This window comes from Pelobates fuscus, chromosome 1 (assembly GCF_036172605.1).
Source record: "Pelobates fuscus isolate aPelFus1 chromosome 1, aPelFus1.pri, whole genome shotgun sequence".
NCBI classification, from domain to species: Eukaryota; Metazoa; Chordata; class Amphibia; order Anura; family Pelobatidae; genus Pelobates; species Pelobates fuscus.
This window is the reverse complement of record NC_086317.1, coordinates 443645100-443670135: the sequence shown is the minus strand read 5'-3', so window position 1 is coordinate 443670135 and position 25036 is coordinate 443645100. Positions and strand designations below refer to the sequence as shown.

The window sequence follows — 25036 nt, the reverse complement described above, 5'->3', positions numbered from 1 at the left end:
GCTTGTCGTTTGCTGTTGGGGCATGACAAGCTTCTATGTAATCGTATCGTATTATCCACTGCAAAAAAAAAAAGATGGGCTGGCACATGAGTTGCTGGGGGGCTTTTGGGACTACAACCCCGGATCTCTATTGATGGGCTAGGAGGATATTGTTTTTTTTGTTTTGGTTTTTTTTTTTCTATATTTATTCTAAACAGCTGTTTCTCAGTGCAGTTGCTCAATGCAGTTGCCTGATATATATATATATATATATATATATATATATAAAGGTCACTAGTATAATGATGCATGGCTACTAACTGTGCTGGAAGGCTCTGCTGGGGGACAGAACTGTGCTGCCCAACACTGAGCATATTTCTGCTATGATAGGTGTCATCATGTTAGGGCTCAAATCTCAAGTGTGTCTGGAACCTAGAACTGACGGTATTGGCGGATACACGTGGGATTCAAATTCACTTTTAATTTACTTGGAATTAGTGAAACTAGGAAGTAGATATAGGCAAATAGAAGACTGGGATACATGGATAAATAAAATGGAAGAAATATTATTAGAAAGTTAAAATAATAATAATTATTATACATAATTATTATACATAATTGTCTTTTATTGTGAAAAAAAAAAAAAAGAAAAAAAGAAAAAAGAAAGTTAAAATCACTCTTGTGACTCCTAGCAGGAGGCATCACTGCTACTTTATCGTTACTATCATTACTTTCCTTCCTTATGACTTTCGATCACAACAATTAACATAGATAGAGTGTAGGTCCAGTCACAGTGAAGGGAGGGGCCAGACAAGAGGTGGCGAGAAGAAGGGAAGAAAAGAAATGAATGCAACCTCAAAACAGGCAGACAATTAGAATAACAAAACATTTTAACTATAGAGGATATAAGAGGTTCTCTCTCTCTCCAAGAAGTAAATTGGTAAAGTAAATGTGATAGACAAGAATTTACATTATGAACTAATAAAAAGGGTTGGGGGGAGGGATCCGGGTGGGAGGAATTAGGGAGATTAATAGAATTCAACGATATATTTATGATGACAAAGTTCCATGGCCTGAACCTCAGAAGCATAAACAAAACTTATACAAGGCAGGTACCCGTCTGAAATAAAAAAAAATAAAAAAAAGCAAAACAGAGAAAGGATGAAAAGAGGGGAAGAAGAATATTTTTTTTAAAGAACTGCTGGTATTGGCGGATACAAGTGAATTTGAAATTCACTTTTAATTTACTTGGAATGTTCACTTTTGTGAATAACCGTGTACTACTGGATAAGTATGTTACTTTACAACATGCTAACACTTAGAACCTGATGAAATGTTCTATGTGAAGTCTTGCTCCTGAATTATTGGAAGTACTCCTGGATAGAGACCATATCTGTACGTGGTCACTGTCAGTCTATTTGCCCACATGTAGGTCTATCTATGAAGATATGGTTTTGTTAACTAGCATATTCTGTAGAGGACCACAGAAATAACAGTCCTCAACACGTTTCAAGGAGTTCTAGGAGTTAAAAGCTGCATGTATAAAAATACGTACAGGTTTTTGATGTTAGTGAGTAGGCTAAATAAAGTACCATTTGTGATGTCACACCATATTGCACTCAGATGTGACCGAGAGCTACACATTGCAGTGCTAGAATATTTTCCGACAAACAAGGCACCATATGTTCTCTGTACAAAGCAGACCTGGGATTTGTTGATGATTTGTTGATGATACACCCATTTTTATTGAAGTCACAAAGTACAGAGACGAGATCGAACAATTGAAGAGTGACAATAGAATCATGTATGTCCATGTTTTATTTGTAATCAGTCTAAAATGAAATGAAATGGTTTACCAGTACTCTTTATGTATTCAGCAAGGAATGGGTTGTGACTCTGGCATAAGCTTTGATTTAATATTTTTGGTTACCCTCTTCAAATGATTTAACATTTATGGATAAACTTTTTAAATGATTTCATATTTAGATTTAAAAAAAAAATATTTTAATATGTTTTATATATTGATATATTTTTATACGATAAATGTGTTTTAATATTTTGAAAAAATAATTGTAAAAGCTTTTTGAAATCATTTGATAATTAGTAAATTGAGGCCTTAGTTAGGGACAGAGCAGAGACAGGTAGTGGCATAGCTAAGGATGGACTTGCAAAGATTTAGTTGTGCTAGGGAGCCTCAAAGAGCTTATAGCAGGAGTAGAAAGCCTCAAAGAGTCTATAGCAGTGTTAGGAAGCTTTGAGGAGCCTATAGCAGGGTAGGGAGCCACAACCAGCCTATAGAAGTGGTAGGGAGCTTCAATGAGCCTTTATCAGGGCTAGGGAGCTTCAATGAGACTATAGCAGGAGAAGGTAGCCTCAAAGATCCTATAGCAGTGGTAGGGAGCTTTGCAGAGTTTGTACAGGGGTAGGGAGCCGCATGCAGCCTATAGCAGTGGTAGTGAGCTTTAAGGAACCTATAGCAGGGGTAGGGAGCCTCAAGAAAAGAAGGGGAACACAGCACCTGGAGCAGCCACAAGAGTGTCAAATGCTTCAGAAAGTACAAGGGATGAACTAAAATGGAAAATCACAATCAGAAAAAGGGAGACAAAAATGAATAAGTGTAATCACAGATGGGAGGAAGGCCAAACGTGGGACAAAATAAACCACAGGGAAATTGTAAAAGTCACAGAATGGACAAAATGGATGACAGGAGTGACCAAGTAGCCACAATGGTCAACTAAGACCACACAGAGGAACAGATAGATAAAAAAAAAAACTGGTTTGACAGTGCAGGTCACAAGTGGCACAATCAAGCCTTTCTTGGTCCTCCCCACCTTGTTCCACTCTTAGAATATTAATTTAGGCAACACATCTGCACAATTTATGTATGTAGTATCATTGGAGTCTCTAAGTAGTATAAAACTTTTTAAGTATTCAGAGTTATTTTGTTTGTTTGTTTGCACATGTTTTCTTAAAATAATACACATCTACGTTTTAAGGAATAGTTGGCGGTTTTTATATTATTTTTGTGGTATACTTAAAGGAAGACGGGTAGTTCCCACCTCTAAACCAGAACGCCCTGGCAATGTAAGTCCCCAGTCTCCCTGGAGCCTCTTTCTGCTCAACTGAGTTTTTACCCCTTCTTCAGTTTAGCGCCTGCGCAGTCAGTCTTCCTTTAGTCTGAGCATCTTTAAAAACTGTATCATTTCCTCTGATTCCACATGTTACGTAACATCCTAGATTCCTCCTTTAATTAAAGACAACATTAAAACCTTACTGCAATTGTGGTTTGTTGGAGTCAAGGCCCTGACTTAGACATGCAGGGTGGTGCCTTCTCCATGGGCTCATTCCATTTAATTAAAAATGCCGGAAGCCTGTTGTTTTGGGAAGTCTATTCACTACTGATAACGCTTTCAATAATTTGGAGAAAAAATATTGGCTATTTTTATTTTCAGTTCAGAACTGTTTAAGATAATATTGAAAATACAGACTTTGTTTTGAGAAGACCTGAGACATGTGGATAGGGGCAGGTTATGGGTTACATTTTCTACCCCATTTCACATTATGCCAGGGGGTAAAAGGTACCAATAGCCTTTAAATGACCTGATTTATTTTCAGTAAATAGTAATGAATGTACCCATCACAGATAAGAAAAATTTTGTGTTTTTATTTTTTTTATTACGGATAGTTGGGTTTGTTTGAAAATAAAACATTTTGTTACTTTGATAGTAAAAATGTATACTATATGTGACTTTATAACAGCAGGCTACATTACAACCAAAATTCCAGCTCACATTCCACCACGGAATCTTAACATGAATAAAAGTTTGCTAAACTACGACTCATACAATTCTCAGCCAGCAAAGCACTGATTATAGTATTTCGGTCATACAAGGGCTTACAAGGCTGCATTTTTTTTAAGGCAAGCCAAGAATACATGATTTTAATTTCTAGAAATGCAGATGTCCTATTTTGCATTAAAAATGAAAATTATCTTCTAATGTTTCAATAAACAACCTGATAAATGTACAGACTAACATTCCAAAGATGGAATATAGGGATATGCATTTAAAGATTCTAAGTCTACATGAATATTACAAATAAAACAGTCAATTCCAAGTGAAAAATTAGCTCATATGTGTTTGGTTTTTTGCTTTTTATATTTGATCAAGTCTAATGATTCTACAAAGACTGATTCTTATTTGACATCTACTGTTGCACTGGTGGCAGAGTTTTCATGGCCAATCCCCATGAATTTGTGGATTATGTTACAAAAGAGGGGAAGATAACATTATAAATATTTTGAGATTGCCAGCTCTTCCATAATACACCACAATAATATCATAAAAAGTGTTGCCACAATTTCTTCTGCCATTTCCCATATATTTCCCACGTGAATGGCACCATTTACTCCCAAAATTGTATATATGCCACCCATAAACTCAGTAGGAAAAGAACAATACAACAATTGAGTAACTCATAACACAGATTGTGCTTACAGCTCAGAGGTGTACGAAAAGAATCGATTTCCTTTTCCTTTGTACCGAGAAAGAGTACCATGGAATATAATTCAGTTCATGTTCAAATACACTAGGCAGCCTTGCTTGTGACTACGTAATTATTTGTCTGCTTTAAGTATGCAACTACCAAAGTGAGCCCAGCAATTGTGCCCTAGCGAACATGTCTCACATTGCATAAGAATAGTGCTACATTTACACAGTGAGCAGAATTCATGCAATTTACAGGCGAAAACTCATGGGCAAACACCTCCAATGATTCTTGATGGAAATTTTGAGTACTTTTTAAGAAAAAAAGAACACTGAAAAAAACACTGAAAAAAAAGAACACTAAATCAAATTTAAAGTTCACTCTAAAGCTCATGCAAAGTCTCCATCACGTGCACACAGAGCTAGAGGATGCATGCAAGAAGAAAATTGTGTTTTTTTTTTTTTACTAGAGACACTAAATTTGTCTGATCTAACCAGCTTAAAATCTATTTAAAAGAACACTCCAAGCACCCTAATGACTGCAGCACACTATAATAGCTACAGTGCAAGGAGGGCTCTGTTGCCCACTTGCCCCCGTCAATGTGAGTAGTAAAAGCGTTTAGTAATGGTTTGACTTCTTACCTGAGGTACACTGGGTGCTGCTCCCTGACTCCCCTCAGCCTTCAGGATAGCCAGAAGCTCCCCTAAGCATTCTTCCAAATGAATTATTTTTGCCTACATTTTGCCATTCAGATTTTAAGTCTCTTGAACTTCTAACTCTAGTTCCTAACTCTGTCTGGTTCTCTCACACAGAAAATAAGTTAATCTAGAATGTGGAATCATCTGAGGTTCACTTAAGAATGGTTGGGGGGAACTGATATTTTTTGTATACCATAATATTATACATTTTTCTGCTCTATATCTGACTTGGATCAGATCACAGAGGTATTTTTATTTCTCCAGAGGTCTATTCTTTGGCAGGATTGTATAATGAGCTAAAAAGAACATCCAAAACATACATCAGGATATACATCTGAGCAGAATTTTACCAAGTAGACAATCTGCATTTCGTTTTAAATTGTGGTTACATCTGCACTAGAAAAAAAAAAATTGTACTCTGTAACCTGCGATCACCTCTCCTCGTTAACAAAAATACTGTTGTCATTGTTTGGCACAGTTCATATCATAAAATTTTCTAATTGATAGTCAAAATATATCAGCATCATTCTGCTAATTCCCATCCAGATCGTAGATCACATGTATCTTTGCTAATTCAGCGATTGTGTAGATGATATATGACCATGAAACATTTTTCACTCAATGTTGATGTTAAAGGGGCAGTCAAAGCACCATAACCACTACAGGATGCTGCCTCACAATATGTTGTGAACAATTTAACAATAACTTGAGTCCATTAGTCAAACCTCATCTTCTGATATGACAAAGCAGAAATCGCTACTACTGCACAAGTGACATAAGTGTTGCTTGTGTTTGAATGGAATTCATAGACAGTAAATGTCCAAATAGAGTCAAAACTGATATATCTATATTGAAAGGAGACCTACTGCTTGGGATATTTCGGAAGAGGGGACTTGGTGCATCCAGATGACTTAGGCCATTTAAAAATGGCTCTAGTATAAATTTACTATGGGATGAGGATAAGGGACTCCAGGCACCAGCAGACTCTAGTGTTTTTTGTTGTCTAGTCTAATCATTTAGTAATATAAATAGACGTCTACAGGCTTGATTTACATTTCCAACGTCTGTACGCACAAAATTCTTGGTAGATCAAACTCTGGATCCAGCCCATAAGCAATATTATTAAAGTATGCCCAGTTACATAGGTCTAAATACAACCACGCCATATTTGTCTCCGACATTATCAAAAGAAACAGATGCGATTTATCAGCTGAACAATTAACAGTTAAAAGGGTTCTGCAAAGTACATCTACAATATTGGTATTCCATCTGAGCATCTTCGCAAAACACAATCACTTACTGCTTCTTAATCATGACAAAAGGGAAAATGAGAAACACGTGCGCCTGCGATGGAAGCTCTATTAACTCTTCTGTGCATTTCTTATCATTTTTTTCATGAATGAGAAACCGTGAGCAAGGGTATTTCAGTATCACTGGCTGCAGCATATTTTTTAAATAATTACTAAATGCAGATATCCGGTTATGAGCAAAGGCAGGGGCAGACATGGACGGGGGGCAGGGAGGCAATTGCCCCCCAGGCCGCCATAAATAATTTTAAAAACAGCCTCTGCAGGGCCGATTAAGGGCAGGTACATGGGGTGCACCACGCCCCATGCAAGGAGGTGGAGGGCACCCTGTGCAGAGCAGGCTGATAGAATGTCACAGGGAGGCCAGCAGGTGGCCAGCTGGTCACCTAAGGGCACCCCCTAGCAAGGCAGAGTAGGCTCCTGCTTGTCCCAGATGGCAGGTGACAACTCTGCAGCAATATACCTGCCGGGAGAGAAAGGAGGCAGGTGGCAGCGGCGGCGAGGGAGCGCTGACTGTGCTGATGATCTTCCTGCTTCCTTGCGTGCCCTCTATGACATAATTCCGGCCCCACATCACTAAACAGTGCGAGGGACCAGAAAGGAGCAGGAAGATCATGAAAGCCACTGGACCCCAGGGAAAGGACCCAGAGGACTCCTAAAGGTTAGGAGTGTGTGTACAAGACTGTGTGTGCAAGACCGTGTAAGTCTGTGAGTGTGTGTGCAAGACTGTGTAAGTCTGTGTGTGTGTCTGTCTTTCAGAGAGTGTGTGTGTCTGTTAGTGAGTGTGTGTGTGTCTGGAAGTGAGTGTGTGTGTCTGTCAGTAAGTGTGTGTGTCTGTCAGCGTGTGAGTGTGTGTCTGTCAGTGAGTTTGTGTGTGTCTGTCAGTAAGTGTGTGTCTGTCTGCCTGTCAGTAAGTGTGTGTAAGTGTATGTATCTGTGAATAAGTGTGTCTGTCATTGAGTGTGTGTCTGTCAGTGTTTGTGTGTCTGTCATTGTGTGAGTGTGTGTGTGTGTGTGTGTGTGTGCCTGTCAGTGAGTGTGTCTGTCAGGGTTTGTGTGTGTGTATTATTGAGAGTAAGTGCCAGTGTGTCTGTCAGCAGGGCCAGCCTTGAAGTGTGCAAGCTGTGCGGTCACGCAGGGCGCCATGACAACAGAGGCACCCGGCGACCAACACAGCTCACAAGTTGGGGACACCAGCATATTCAATTTAAACGATTCCCTAGTGGTCCACTGGTACGCACCAGCAGTAGGTGCAGTCAGATCATATCTTCTCCCTCGTGGTTCCAGCGCTCAGTTAGTGAGTCAGAGCACAGGCTCAGAGATTTTCAGCCTGCGCTCTGACAGCATTGAAAGTCAGAGCCGCGAAGGAGCGGGTATAGCAAAGAGCTACTGATTAGCCTAACATCAATATCTGTTATAAAACCAGGAAAAGGTGGGCATGGATGGTGTAAAGGGATAGCCAGGACTGGCTGAGAGGTAAAAAAAAAATCTCTGCAAAATCTCCAGATATTGGGAAAGAACATTCAGCTGCAAGAATCTTTTTTTAATGCTTTTTTAACACACATTACTTAAAATGCCATAGACATTTAAATGTCACTGTCTGTATGGCAAGTTGCCGTCATTGTAGTAATGTCACTGCTTTCTTAAGGGTAACTGTCACATCTTCGGAATTTACGCCATTGAATAAGCCAATGAATAAACCAATAATTACAACCTGTAACTTGTGCTAACTATTTTTTTTTTCTTTCAAATTCGTATTAAACATTTTGCTAATGACATCATAATCAAGTTCAGACTAGGCAAAGCCACGGCGAACACTGCAAATGAAGATGAGATATAGAAACATTTAGAGGTGAATTATACAATCGTTTACAGCTGTTTTCACTTCAAACGTTTGTTGTGTTTTCATTTTACTTCGTCTGCTCCACATTTTTCCTGGTTACACACTTCACAACCTTTTTGGCAAGTGGGCTTCTGGGTTACCTGGAGAAGGTGGGTTCCCAAGTAAGGAATCAAACTCCAAATGTTTTCTTTACTTACCCTTGGAGGGTATCAAGGCACCCATGACACCATAACCACTACAGTGTTCCTTTAATTATGACACCCCTAAGGGTGGGGTTAGTGAAATTTTAGAGTTGGAGGAAGGTTAGGGTTGGGGGGGGGGGTCTGCAGCTAGCGGGGATTTAGGATTAAAAAGAGAAAATATTTAGGTTTACAGGACATTTCCCTTCAATATCTCAGCCACGAAAGATATGCAATTATTTAAAATGTTGGTAATTTATTTATTTATTTGCTGATTTTTAATTGAAAAATGTAAAAAATAAATAAAAAAATTGACACGATCTTCACTCTTCTCCAGTTTTTAACTTTCAAAAATATACTTGGAGACTAAAGAAAATTGCTCAGCGCAAATCCACTTGTCACAATCTTAAACCCCATCCTTCCAGTGAGGAACTGGCTTAATGCTTGAACATCAAAGCACAAACACAACTATCTCTGGATATGTCATTATAGTTTATTACACCTGTCTGCCAAAAAAAAAAACAGAAATCAGACAGAAACCTTCAGCTGTCACAGAATGTCCTTAACTAAATAAGTACAATAATCTGAGACTGAGAATTGCTAACCACAAGGCTTTGCACAAGCTCTGCAACATCACTTGAAGATGAACGAAGAGTTTAAAAAAATCATGAAATGATTTGGAAAGAAAGTAAACTGAGGACTTGGTCCCACACCACAAAAAATGCAGAAGTCAAATAAGAAGGTGGGATGGAATTTTCCTTACAAATGAAATATTTGACAAGTGAAGAAAAAAAGAAATTGGCTGGAAGACTGTATATGTGAGATCCTCCTGGAAAACATCAATGCAGTTGGACGCTGAAAAAAATTCACTAAAATGTTACAAGGTAACCAAGACAACACAAATAATGCACGTGTAAAAATAAAGAAATCCGATAGGAAAGTTAAACTTGAGATAAAATGACTTGTGTCTAATATAGCAACATTGTTTATATGCCATAAATTACATTCATTTTAATTAAATATAAAAAATAAAAAAAGATGTCAATCTAAGCACAATAATGTTTGGGATTTTTTTTTACACATTTGTAATATGTATTGCATTATGTTTTTGGGAGTTTCCTTTCCCTCCTTTTCCCCCAGCCACGCCCCCCAGCTGTATGTCTTGTTTTTACTGGGTGTGGTCATACCACAGCAGTATCATAGCCAATAGGAATGCTAACCTCTTGGCAAGGTGCCATTTTTGTGGGGAATAACATTTCATCTCAATAGATGCATAGATGAAAAGTTATTTTGTTACATGTTTTTTTTAAAGACGGTAGATATGGAATTCACATATGGTTGTGACAATGTGGTAAACTAGTGGACACCCATTTCCTGACATAAAAGATTTACATCTCAATCTTAATTTATCTCTCGATTAGCTCAGCTATTCTATTAAATGTAACTGCTCACCACATAAACATCGAATGTGACGGCAGATAAGAACCATTCGGCCCATCTAGTCTGCCCAATTTTCTAAATACTTTCATTAGTCCCTGGCCTTATCTTAGGTCTAGGATAGCCTTGCATATGCATATCCCATGCATGCTTAAACTCCTTTACTGTGTTAACCTCTACCTCTTCAGCTGGAAGGCTATTGCATACATCCACTACCCTCTCAGTAAAGTAATACTTCCTGATATTATTTTTAAACCTTTGCCCCTCTAATTTAAGACTATGTCCTCTTTTTGCAGTAGTTTTTCTTCTTTTAAATATGGTCTCCTCCTTTACTGTGTTGATTCCCTTTATGTATTTAAATGTTTCTATCATATCCCCCCTGTCTCGTCTTTCCTCCAAGCTATACATGTTAAGATCCTTTAACCTTTCCTGGTAAGTTTTATTCTGCAATCCATGAACACGTTTAGAAGCCCTTCTCTGAACTCTCTCTAAAGTATCAATATCCTTCTGTTGATATGGTCTCAAAAACAGTATACAATACTCCAAGTGAGGTCTCACCAGTGTTCTGTACAATGGCATGAGTACTTCCCTCTTTCTACTGCTAATACCTCTCCGTATACAACCAAACATTCTGCTAGTATTTCCTGCTGATCTATTACATTGTCTGCCTCCCTTTAAGTCATCTGAAATAATTACCCCTAAATCCCTTTCCTCAGATGTTGAGGTTAGGACTTTATCAAATATTCTATACTCTGTCCTTGGGTTTTTACGTCCAAGATGCATTATCTTGCACTTATCCACATTAAATGTCAGTTGCCACAACTCTGACCATTTTTGTAATTTATCTTAATAATTTGCCTTTGGCTTTTCTCTCCTGAAACATCAACCCTGTTGCAAATTTTAGTATCATCAGCAAAAAGACATGCCTTACCAAGTACCAAGTATTAAATAATTGTGGAACAGTAAAATGAATAATGACACCACACTGGATGTAAATAATACTGTTTCCAGGATAATATATCTTCTAAATTATACATTTGCTGAGATTTTACCAGAACCATATAGTTAAATGTATATCTTTCTGTAGGTGAACTTGTGATACACATATATTGCTGCTGACAGATTCACAATGTTTTGAAACAACTAATCATTTTTATCTTCTTTTTTCTTTCTGAACTGTGACTTTATCTCTGGCTGCCTGCAGTTTATACCAACGCATGTACACCACTCTACACACTATTATTTAAAACAGAAGCTGCTTAATTACGCATCTTTACTGAGCACCAACGCAGTTGTAAATTTAGGGCGGCAGGAATGGCACACACAGGCGACTATATAATAACTTCAGATCAGAGAAATATTAAGATCTCTAGGACCATAGGTCTCCAGTTTTAGGCTCCCATATCCATTCTTCACATAGGGATGATTAATGGGACCAACGTTCCAGAACCCCTGTTTAACCCCTGGACCATAGGTGACTGCCTAGGGTCGCTTTATGGTTAATCCTGCTTTGCCTCAGATGATTCTTGTTTTTGTTTGTTGTTTCCCAATATTGCTTTATCTTTCTGTTTATATTTTGGTATTTGACCTAGACTGCTCTTGTTTTCTCTGTTTTCTGGAACCCTTGACCCAGCTTGGCTTCTGGATTCTTTATATTCCGTACTCCTACGACTTGATCTTGACAACTCTTTTGCCATTTTTCTTCTTTGTAGACACCGCGTTCAGCCTGACCATCCTAAGGACCATCAACGTGTATCTACCCTGTGTCTTCTATTGTACAGAATACTTTTGTGATACATAGCCTGCATGTTGGAACGCCATGACTGAAGACAACAACACAGTGTCTGTCAAAAGACGGATGAAGAAAGCATTGTGCCGAAACACTAAACCATTTTCTCATTTTTAAAACTCAATGAGCTCCCAATACGACCAGTATTTTTTTATGGTATAAGATCGCTGTGCATTTAATACCAAATTATTCTATGAAATATAATCGCTTCCTGTACATTAAGTATGGACCATTAATTGTAAAAGAGAAAAATTGCATATTTATATGGAAAAACAATAATTTCATCTATGAATGAGAATGAAAACATTAAGACATTTAATGACATCTGAGCCAGAAATGATACAAAGAAGACGGACTTTCAAATAGCCAAGTAGCCAAACTGAAAGCCTCTCTGACTGAGGAAATGTTATTTTTACCTTAAATTTGGAATTCATTTTGAATTCTAACTTAAGAGAATAACCTTAACATGTATGAATGTGAACCTTGTGACTGTATTTAACTAAACCCATTACATCACAGAACCCAATGGGAACATAACATCTAGCATTATAGTTCCCTATTTTGTTCTAATTCTTCTTTTTCTATATATTTATTTATATATGTTGTAGTTCAAGTTTAACCTACATGAAGACATTAAAATACACATGTGCTTCACTAATAACGCGAAACAAAATTCAAGAGAATCACTTCTGTGACTTTCAAGACTGGGAGAGGGGTAATAATAGGGTTTGGGTTAGTAATATGGCAAAGTATGATAACGTCTCAAAATCTATATATAAAATTCTTTGTTCATCATTCTTCATTGAGAACCAGTTTGGTGAGCTTGGCAGACTAACAATCTTAAATGAACATATTTTAGCAAGTTAACAGTTTTCGATAGCTTAAAACTATGAGTTCCCTATTTTAGTGATTCCGTTTGTGACTAATACAATGAAACAGGAACAACAGTGACCAAACAAATGGATCAAGAAAATTGTACATGAATGTACAGAATAAACAACCACAGTCCCAACATGTACATAATAATATACAAGACTGCAATGTAGCAAACGGCCCTTGGCCATAGGTTCATTGACCTTGATAGTCTACTTCCTTGACTCAAACTGTCACATGTATTAAGCAAAGTTCCTGTAAAGTTTTTAATATTTTATCAAAATTATCCAAATATCCTCAGAGTGGATAGTATTTATATTAATTTGTGAATCAAGTATTTCTGTTTTTTTTTAATCCGATTATTATTCCTTTTAACTCACAAATGTACATATGATGCTCTTTATGTTTTCAATACATTTGTCACTTAATTTATATTTAAGAATATTATAATCAAAACAGAGAGGTGAATCTATTCAAAATTATTTCACCACAGTACAGCCAACACTAAAACTGGTACAACCTTAGCTAATATATATATATATATATTTAATTTGAATTGCTTGCTTTGTATCTACAGAGCCAAAAAAGCCTAGAGAAAATCAACCATTGAATAGATTAAAATAAAGAAAGAAATAAACAGATTAGTTACCCCTTGTAACAAAATTATTCACCAAACATGTAATCATTTAATGGGTATGATGAAAGGAAAAAAACAACAAGGGTATCACCATTCAAGGTTTTCTTAGTTTATCATGGTAATAAGAGATCACCTATGTAAAGTGTCCTAATTATGTCCAGAGGATTAGACTATTATTCCAATTATTAGCTTTTAGTGACAGTAATCAGCGTGTTAGAGTAACTAGAACATAGATCCCTATCTCTCAGCGATGACGGCTGCAGGTCTTGAAAAATAGGCTCCACCTTGTGTCAAGAAATGTCAAGCAGAGGAGAAATACAGAGACAAAGTTTTCTCTGTATTTCTCTTGACTGGGTTGGCATTTCAGTGAAATCCCAACACAATCATAATGAGTATTTCTTAAAGATACTATCTTTATAAAATACTAATAATGATGGTTTGTTGCATTTAGTCACAAGAGAATTGTGTACAAAGTATTCTGCAACATAGACTGTCAATCAGAGTAAGAGAGACAATAAGAATGGTAAGGGGGTTTAAAACCAGTGAAGATCAAACCAGACAAGGTCGGAAGAAGCCCACATAGTGGGCGAAATGCATCACGTGGCATCTGACGTCATCGTGAGGCAGAGAGGAGGCTGTTTTTTGGCAACCTTGATGTGCAGCATGGATAGAGCATGGATAGAGCTTTACAGCCATGCTGGTTCTCTCCTGGAACCTCAAGCCTGATATGTGTCTATCTGTGAGTCTCCAATGTGGGAACTCACCTTGTTTTCAAGTAAGCACAACTTTTAAATAATAAATTTGTATAACGAGTCTGCACATTCCTGGTTTCATGTTTGGTTCCTCTAGAAGTGTATTCCAGTGGGGGCTACCCCCTCTCTCTACACCTATATAACCAGAGCTAGGCTTTGTGGCTCTGGCCTACATGACTGAATTTCACTATTCACTAAGGGGTGCACTGAATTGAGATTTTTTTTTTATTACAAACTCATTTTAACTGAATTGTCTTCTATGATATAAGGGAGAATCCGTATATGTTTATTTGTTTATTTATAACACGGCACAACACTTTTTATGGGGTTATGAATTTAGGTTTACCTCTTATTTATCCTTTTAAGGAGCGTTTCATATTAGTTACTCTAATATACTGATTAATATCACTAAAACATAATAATTAGAACAATGGTTTAATCACCTGGACATAATTAGAATACTTTCCATAGGTGCTCACTCACTGGCACCGTAAACTAATAAAGCCATAAATGGAGAAACCCTCCTTCTATTTTCCTATCATTTGAGTCACTAGGTGATTGAATTTATGGGGAATAGTTTTGTTACAAGGGGAAACTATGTAACTAGATTAGATTTTTTAAATGTATTTAAAGATATGATTTTCAGTAGATGTTCTGGCTGTGTAGATATAAAGCAAAAAAATAATATGATAATCAAAGCAAGCAAAAACGTTGTTTGCTTTTTTTCTTTCTAATCTCTTTGGATTTACCAGACAGTCACTAGAGGCATTTACGGGATTTTACCCGACTTTAGGCCACCTAACGGACCCTGGACGTCCTCACCCTCTGCATGACGACATCCAGTATCAGTGAAAACCCCATAGAAGAGCATTGATTCAATGCTTTCCTATGGGGAGGGCCTAATGCACTTGCAGCGCTAGCCGCACATGCACATTTCCCTCCACCCCCGACAATGTACTTCAGGGGAGGTGGAGCACCGACCCAGCGCCTAGGTACATCGGAGCTAGAATCGGGTAAGTGACTAAAGTGATTTTAAACTTTTATTGGCTGGGGGGAGGTAGGGAGACGTGTAAGAGGGAAACCAGAGGGAACTATGGTGTTGGTATCCCTTTAATGCCTTTCTCTTCCTGACTGTGTGTCTTTAGTGTTGTTTTAAAGCCGCATAGGCTTCTGTGTTGGGCAAGAGTGGGAATGTCATTTACTAACCCCGATCTCAATTGAGCCTGTGTTTGGGCTAATAATTCACGGTTCAATAATAGACTATCACAAGCAACCACTTTTTTTATACACACTAGACCACTTATTTTGCTGCAGTGTAATTCTTCATGCAAATATATTTAGTTTTGTACGATGTTACACATTCAGTATTTAAACAAATATAAAGTACTTATTCCCTTAGAATGGAAAATGTGTTGGATAATAACTATTGAAAACAAACACATCACTTATTTGGCTGCCACTATCGTAAACTGACAAATCTGACAAATCTTCATATTTTTACTTTCTAATGTTGCTGCTGCTGCTTATACAGTAACCAGTGGCTCTTAATTTGTTTTGCTAAAATACAGTTTCTGGTATCTTCCATTTCAGCTTCCTGTCAAACAGTGTTATATGTTCCAATCATTGCAGCTGTTGTCAGCATAGGTAGCACTCCAAAACAATGTGTGCCCTGGTGGTGCCAGGACTGAACTGGATTGTGAGATATATATTTAAAAGAATATGAACCATAACATGAAAAAGGTTAACACAAGTTACAAGGCAATTTTCAATGTTTTTATTAAATAGCGGAATGTCCACAATGAATTATAGTCTACAGTTAAAAATATTTGTTTTCTGTGATGATTTTTATGTTGGCTGTCGAGACTATGTCCACGCACGGTCATGACATTTCCAATTAGAAAGCCAGTGAATTGGCTGGGCATCATAGGAGTCACAGTTATAGAAATGCTAGAGGGAAACATATTGCCTAACCTCTGGTCTAAAAAAATTGTATATCATGGAACTTACAGAAAGCCGAGAAAAACAAATATAGATATAGAACAGAACTTCCCTTTCTGAAATAAAAGAGGAGCACAATAACACAACATATAACATACTATACAGTAATACAGCAGCAATACTGCATCCAATCATGCCAACGTTTTTAAACTCTCATGATCCTCAGGCAATCTGCAATGCCAACATTACATTTCTATTAGTTTTGGATCAATGCTTTTGTTTTCTCTTCTTTTCTGCAAATCAGCTTCACGGTCTCAGATCCACCCCTTTGGATATCTGTGGCCACATAGACAACTATAATTTGTGGGTACTTTAACTTTAAAAAGAGACTATAATCAACATTGTGTATGCTCATTTATAGCTGTAAGTAAAGTCCTGAAAGGAAAATATGCTGGAAATAAAATTAGACTGCATGTCTGTCATTGAATACAGTCACTCTCGTCTGCGGGATCGTAGAATAAAAACATGTCAATAAGAGCAGATATCCTCCTTCTCACTGGATATCATGTACGTTTTTCAGGTTGTAATTAAGGACTCGATTTAATATTGTTGGATAAGCTTTATTTTTAAATGACTTACTATTTTTTTGGGATAAACTTCTAAAATAATTAGATTTTTTTTAAATATCAAAAAAAATATAATATATATAAAAAAAATCTAAATGCAAAATTTAAATTTTACAAGTTTACAACTCAATTAGTTTTAGAATTGGGTTATCGTATTCCATCAAAAGATGTGAATTCAGTAATAGGTGCACATAGGAGCTTGTTCTGGATCATGCAATGTGGTTTATAAACTAGATAGTGAGTAGAAATAAACTGAGAAAAACTGATTGCAAATTTTACACTAAAATAGACAAGCTGTAGCTATAGTTAAGAAGGAGAATTTTTCCAAATCATCTATTTTGGCCTATGTTGTACAATTCACTTTGCAGTACCCTACAATGTGCTGCTAAGTAAATGGACTCCAGGGTCTCGGGGTTTGAAGCATATTAATGTCACAGCTTTTCTTCAGGGCTGGATTATAGTGTAACTCCAACTATCAAACTCCTGACTCTTCCCCAAAGCAACAAACCCTGGCCCCACAAAGTTAATTTTGTTCAATATCTGGCTGATCAGACCTTAGAACAGGTGCCCAAAATTGCACAGCATATTCAACGTGTGGTCTTACCATTGATTTCTAATGAATCAAAATTATATTTTCATCCCAAGAATTAATGCCCTTTTTTACACTGACAATACCTTACTGGCCTTAGCAACCACTAATTGACATTGCACATTGTTGCTTAGTTTGTTGGCTATAACAATTCCCAAATTCTTATTGTGTTGTTATCCAGTTGCTTGTGTATCCTTTACCCTGAATGCATAACTTTGCATTGATCAACGTTAATGCTAATTAACGAATAAACCAATGTCGCGTGGAAGAATTCCTTTCGGCAGTCATTCATTTGTTTGTTCGTTTGGCTCCCCATTCGATATTCAATATTCGAACTAATGGATAAAAAAATGCAGATTTTCGTCTGAAAAATCTATTTTTACGAATACGAATGCCAAAGTCTACTTTCTTCTTCATAGAATGTAACTAAAGGGATACTATAGGCATGATAACAACTTTAGCTTAATGAAGCAGTTTTAGAGTATAGGTCATGCTCCTGCAGTCTCATTGCTCAATTCTCTGCCAATTCAATCACTTTTGTTTCTGTCTATGCAGCCCAAGCCACACCTCCCTGGCTGTGACTTGCACAGCCTGCATGAATTTTTTTTTAATTTTCAATCAGTTGTTAACTTGCTTTAGACATTTTGATCTCTTGCTCTGTAACTTGAACTTTAAATACACACATGAGGCTCCTGTGGGGTCTAGAAGGCAATTAACAGAGCAGGAGATAAGAAATTATAAATGAAACAGGCAATTAAGTAAGTTTAATCATTAGATCTCTCTTTTCAAGACTTGTTTAGGAAGGCCATGTAAGCCACATGTAGGGAGGTGTGCCTAGGGCTGCATAAACAAAGTGATTTAACTCCTAAATGGCAGAGAATTGAGCAGTGAGACTGCAGAAGCATGATCTATACACCAAAATTGCTTGATAAAGCTAAAGTTGTTTTGGTGTCTATAGTGTCCGTTTAAGTTGGAATGAAACAAAACACAAGGCCAACATTGCCTAAAAAATTATATTATGCCAAATACAAACACATTACTGATCTGATTAAGTAATGAATTGGGTACAGCACATACAGTAAAAGTAACAAAATCGATTTTCTTATTGGAGAAAAATTTCCATTTTCTAATGTCAATGAAAACAAAACTGAAGAGTTTACAACAATGGACATGCTCGCAAGTTCTACGCTCAAGCCGTACGACTGAGCCACATGCAATTTTCTTGGATTTACCGAACAATATCTACTAACTCAACGGCATAAGCATCGAACAGGATACACGTTGCTCTAGGCAGCTTTGAATCAATGCGGTGAAGAACAAACAAACCAGAATAAGGATGGGTGTTTGTTGATAATCTTTATCTTTAACATAATAGGTCTGTGATTGGTAGCCATGGAACTGGATGTGTTTGAAATTAATTCTTCATAATGCCCAGCCCTTCAAGATCACAAACACTCACACCTGAGTCCAGACTAGCATTCAGTACCTAGGAGAATTGACACTCTCCTTACTCAGTCGTTTAGTGTACAGTAAGAGTAACAGTTGTTCATAATCCTTCTATGGTAAACCTATTACTCATTCTTATAGACCAGTGACTTGTATGATGATTAAGGTGGTCCTCTTGATTGTATGGATGGAGAATGGACAGTAAATGTGATTCACATGATTCATTGGATATGTCAGTGATAATGAGGTATTTAGGATTTTAATAAGGATGCCATAATTAATAAATATACCTTCCTACACCATGCTCACACTTGTTTCATGCAGACAGGACACACCTATGACATAGCTGTAAAATAAATCACTGGAAAACACTCATTGTAATAGTGGGTCCAAACCAGCCCTCCCAGAATTAACTAACAGACTAGGAATTCAGAATATTTCTAATTGAACACAAGTGACTTAAAGAACGTCAATCATTTCTACAAGCTTGGGTAGTAAGGTCTACTGATTAGTAGCAGAGGGTCACGTTGAGAAACTATTACTCCTGGTAATTGTAGGGGTCTCTAGTGTGGAGTTGGGGGCTAATATTCTGCCAAGCTTGGGGAGAAATATTGACAAAGTCTCCTGCAACCTTTGGCCCCTGGATGATCAGTGCTGAATGCATAAACAATTTTCACCAAGATTCCATACCCATCCCATGGAAAATCTCTGCCAACTTAGGTCCAGCAAGTTATGTTTTTAAACAGAGTTTGCATTGTTTAGGAGAACATCGTGAAATATGGAATTTAAAAAGGCTCATGCCCAGACCTCAAGTTACCCTAGAAAAGTTCATGGCTCAGTAAATAAATCCCAAATTCCTATAGAGTTATTAAAGCATTGTTGAACAAGATGATGCCTTAGCATAGGCTCCACTAAAATCCCATAACTCTAAGGCAGCACCATAACGAGAGGTAAAAATACAACAACTCACGGAGGTGTACAGGTTGTTCAAATGCATATTAGAGCTTTTTCTATGGTTTGTGAATACAAGCTTGCCAATTTTAATGAGGAAGAGCAAATTAGATCTCTGCCTTGATGCTGAAGATACTGCTATAAACAGCTATTTGTTCTATACTTTTCTTTTGATACGCCTCATGCATTACTAATAATATGTAGGTTGCCCAACTCAATGATATGGATTGTGTCAATCCGAGGAGTAATTCTGTATTGTCCCTTTTGGGACTACAACATGTGCCACTGATGTTTGAACAGGTTTTACAGGCAAGGTATTAGCCAAGTGAATGATCTCGTCTGCCTTTCTACATCTGTTAAAAAAAACACCTTTACTTTGTTTTAAATAAAGCAAATAATATAAAATATCAAAAACTAGCCTATCTTCCAAGAAAATAATGTTATGATATATAAAGGTTGAAGTACGAACCTACATAACAATTATTAGTTTGATTATCACATTCTGTGTAAAAGAACCCTCTCTACGTATACACACAGACATATTTCTACATGAAATATCAAATAACTCAAGAAACATATTTTCACAATAAAGCTTTAAAGATCCGTCAGAATAAGCCATTGTCACAGCATTGTAAACCTCTATATCATTTCATGCAGGTAATAAATGAATGTAAATACAATGTACAGCAAAAAGTGAATCAGACTGATACAATGAGACATTGTCAACTAAACAATGGTTCATTTTAAGCTTTTCGTTTACCAAATGAACAAAGGCAGTCATCCCCATTCTCCTACCAGTATAAGGGCTAATTATGATTGCCCTGTGAATTTAAAAATATTTATATCACATCCAAGCATGATTTTGTTTGTAAGCAAAAAACCTTTAATTAAATATTAAAAGTTACAATTCTCTAAAACTGCAGCCTTAAACAAAAAAAATATATTGTTTAATATCTTCATGTAGGTAGTTCATGTAGGTACCAGTTTAAATGCAATCTACATTTTTGAATTTTGTATAATCATCAGTTCTCTGTTCAGTCAGGATTCCAAATGGAATCTGAACAGATTTGTCTTGTAATGTTTGCTTTATTACAAAATATGAGGTGGCTAGTCTTAATTTCTGCCTTGGCCAATAGGTGGCAGACCTGAGCTATAGGACATCATCACTACATGATGACTGCCTGATTTGGAGAGATCAGATGAATGACTCCTATTTCCTACATCAACAACATTAATCTCCATACTGAGGGATTTGCAGTCTGCAAAACATGCTGTATATTCCTTAAAATGTAATCAGAGTGGCACCAAAATGGTCAAAGAAGCAAAACACATGTATGCAATATTATTCTTTGCAGTTTTAGCTTTTCACAATGTCATTCAAATAAATCATATATATATATATATATATTTTTTTTACCTTAAACAGATGCCAACAAATCATGGAAATCACTACATGCAGAACTGCATTAAACATCTGACCCAAATAAATCAAATCTTGATGTTAGGTTTCTATAACTGAGATCAAAACAATTCCAACAACATATTAAACGTTCTAAATAGATCATGCTTGTTTCCTCTTTTTTTTTTTTTAATGCTGAATTATCCAGTTAAAAAAAAGGAAACGACAATGAGACTTAACCCTTTTAATGCCGAACGATTGCACAACTTACCCGACTGGCATTGAAAGCGTTAATGAAGAGTTAACTCTTGGATCTCAGACAATGCAGATTTTTTTTATTTAACCATGATATTACACTCTGTGATCTGCACATAATAATTCTTGCTAATGATTAGTTGGAGAGCATTGTACCACAATCTGTACAGACATCTGATGGGGATACACACACATTTATACAGTCATATGTTACTGATTGCACTTATTGCATAGCTGACATGTACAATACATTATCAGAGCATGTAGCTGACAGGGGGAGATTCTCTCAAATGGTCCCAGCAGAGGGCTGTCAACTACTGACTATTAAAATACATTATTTGGCTCTCCATGGGGTACTTCATTTTTGTGTGTGTGTGTGTGTGTGTGTTTATATGTGTGTGTGTGTGTGTGTGTGTGTGTATGTATATATATATATATATATATATATATATATATATATATATATATATATATATATATATATTGCTTTTATTTCTGTTTTTTTTTTAACAAAGCATATGTTCCAAAAATATGTTCCAAAAAAAAGCCCTTAGAAGAATTCTGACAATAAGACTGGCAATAATAATAATAATAATAATAATAATAATAATAATAATAAAATACTAATAGCAATGCCATAGACATAATGTGGGCTTCTCCTGGAAATAAAATGAATATTGCTCTAATGAGGTAAATGAAAATGTAAAACGCTAATAATGATAATAATAATAATAATAATAATGATGTAATAATAATAATTATACTTATCAGACCTGCATGGATTACCTTTTTGTTCTCTGTGACCCCGGTTATTTTAAGATCTCCTGTTAAAGAAGATGATCTGGTTTGTCCCACATTGTCCTGTTGGGGGGACATTTCTTCCATCAAGCTGTGTCCATATAACTGCAGCTCAGTCCTTGCTGGAGATTTAGCTGCCCCTCACTCCCTCCCACCCTGTGCACTGGCACTCAGTAGGCTCTCCATCACTAGCTGGCTGAAGTCACTCTTCCCCTAAGATCATTGTGGCTGCCAGCTCCCTCCTGTGTGAGTCCCCGCTACAATGAGAGCTCATTCTAGTAGTGCTGCAGCTGAGCTGGGAGTCCGCCTCTCTCCTCCCCTCTGGGCTCCAGGCTCCTGACGCAGGGTTTGCAGGCACACTCACTGCTCACTCTCCAAGCTTGTTAATCCAGCCCAGTGCTAGGGAACATGCAATAAACACAGGCTTTACTGCTGCTACCATCCTCCTGCTTCCAGCAGGTGAGCTGGGGGAAGGATGTTACCAATCTGAGGATGCAATGCTCACTTCTAAATATAAGGACTTTATAATGGAGAGTGTCTGTGCAATCAAACTACCTATACTAATATTCAGTAAATAAGCTGTCTGTGGATAGCTAGATAATAGATAGAGTATTCTTGTTTTTAGAGAGCAAATATATTCTACAATGCAGTGCAATCTACAGTTATGGAATGTTATGTACATCTATGGAATGTTATGTACACTTATTGTAGTATGTAGCATTTATATGATGCAAGAGTGAAGTTATTTGCATTATCTTACTCCTGCTCAGTATGAATGCTGTGTACTCCATGGAGTGATTTTCACAAACAGGTCCATAGTATGACATTGTACCTTCCAATGGCAGGTCATTGATTGATACCTCAAATCTTTGTTATTAAAATTCAGCTACAAATTGTGATAGCAGAATTGATAACATGTGAATTGATCTTTCAAATAAAGTCACCCCTCTCTTGTTAATATTTTGTTAATATTTGTCTCAGCTTAGCTCCAAAGTAACAATGCAATGTTATGCTTCCCAAGCAAGGGGACTGGCACAGGTTGGTGGGAGATAGGAGTTTATGGGTTGTGGAGTTCACATATCCCATAATAGTTTTGCTGTATCCCAACAGTTCTGGATGCTGGGAGACAGTCTGAATTTTGTGATTCTGGCTTTGCCATTCCAGATTTTCTGTCCTTTGCTCTGCTGTTGCGATATGAGACCAATTAGCCAGAGAGACCAGCCCAAGCAACTTCATTAGATGCACTAGCACTGTCCAAAGTGCTCTCAAGACAAGGAGTCTTGACATATGCACCGTCGTTATTCAGCAGGTGCTATTTTAGTTTACCTTAAATAAAACACTGACACCGAATTTATCTGTTGGATTATAACGTCCACAGCTTTATTAATTATTAAATATATAAATAAATAAATTAACAATTTAGGGTCATTGTCCAGCTAACATTATATTACTATCCCCCCGCACAATACCCCTGACAATGACCCTATCTTTTGAACAATAATTAACATTCACTTAACATATAACCAGAAACACACGGCCTACCAGAGAGGCCCCAAAACCATCTGTTAACTGTAGGGGTGTACCCAGACACCCCTACCCCCTAGGTTCGTAGCCACCGAAGAGCTTGAACCTACCAACATCTAATCCATCTGGCCTACTCCAGCCTAGGCCTTGGCCTGTCCATTCCCAATTCCAGCTAACTCCTGGCTTTAACACGCCCTGTTCCCGCCGCTGTGACCAAACGGGATCAAAACTCAACTATAGGGAGGGAGGGTGGGACAAGTGACAGGTCAGTGCAATTCAGATTAACTGGCTCCTCACTTAAGATGGCCGCCTATTTACACTACCTGACTCCTCCCCTACTTAGCCCCGCCCTGAACATCCCATACCTTTCCACCTGCCTACTTCCTGGCCTTGTCAAGGCCCACTCCCCTGTTTCACTGTTCCATGGGCTTCATGACATATGCACCGTCGTTATTCGGCAGGTGCTATTTTAGTTTACCTTAAATAAAACACTGACACCGAATTTATCTGTTGGATTATAACGTCCACAGCTTTATTAATTATTAAATATATAAATAAATAAATTAACAATTTAGGGTCATTGTCCAGCTAACATTATATTACTATCCCCCCGCACAATACCCCTGACAATGACCCTATCTTTTGAACAATAATTAACATTCACTTAACATATAACCAGAAACACATGGCCTACCAGAGAGGCCCCAAAACCATCTGTTAACTGTAGGGGTGTACCCAGACACCCCTACCCCCTAGGTTCGTAGCCACCGAAGAGCTTGAACCTACCAACATCTAATCCATCTGGCCTACTCCAGCCTAGGCCTTGGCCTGTCCATTCCCAATTCCAGCTAACTCCTGGCTTTAACACGCCCTGTTCCGCCATAGCACATGACTTGATCCCTTAAGGACATGTGCGCCCCCCACCACCCTGAAACAGGGCCAAGCTAATCCCTTCCTGAAAGCCTAGATTGAGCAAGTCACAACCCACGTCTGACAAGTGTACCCCGTCTCTCCTAAAATAGCCCGGCAGCATGTCCTCCAGTTCCCTATGCCGAACTACAATACCCCCCACTCGCCGCACAAAACTCGCCATTGCCCTGTTAACCTTGCCCCTGCATCGAGCCACTGCAGCTGGATCCCTGGCGTGCCGCCACGTGAAACGGGGGACCATTTCCGACCACACCACCACCACGCCAGGGACCAGGTCCAACAGCCGATCCACGTCTCTCTTCATCCGTCTAACCAACTCCCTTTGCGGAATCAGACCCAAATCATTCCCACCCCCGTGTAATAAAACTATGTCTGGAGCAGACCCTCCGGCCAACCTGCTAAACAACGAACTACTGAGGCTTTGCCAGCTAAACCCCCTAAAGCCAAACCAAGAAATCGACACTTCTCCTTGAGTAAAACCCAGCTGTGCTCCACTTCTCCGAACAGCAGCCCTCTTCTGAGCCCAATAGACATACGAGTGGCCCCAGATCCACACTCTCCATCCTGCAAAGAAAAACACGTTAATACCAAACAGATGGAT

At 37.7% G+C, this 25036-nt stretch overlaps 1 protein-coding gene across 2 annotated transcripts in view; it reads right to left on the bottom strand.

Annotated features, from left to right (window-relative positions):
- Positions 1-22311, bottom strand: part of ARHGAP20 (Rho GTPase activating protein 20) — a 124848-nt gene extending 102537 nt beyond the window's left edge. The window contains exon 1 of one of the 2 annotated variants that reach the window (XM_063430021.1): positions 21970-22311. In XM_063430021.1, coding sequence (XP_063286091.1) covers positions 21970-22068 — 99 coding nt within the window. In that variant the 5' untranslated portion in view covers positions 22069-22311. Of the gene's footprint in view, positions 1-21956 lie in introns of both variants that reach the window. The other variant, XM_063430031.1, reaches the window with a different exon arrangement.
- Positions 22312-25036: the final 2725 nt, after the last annotated feature.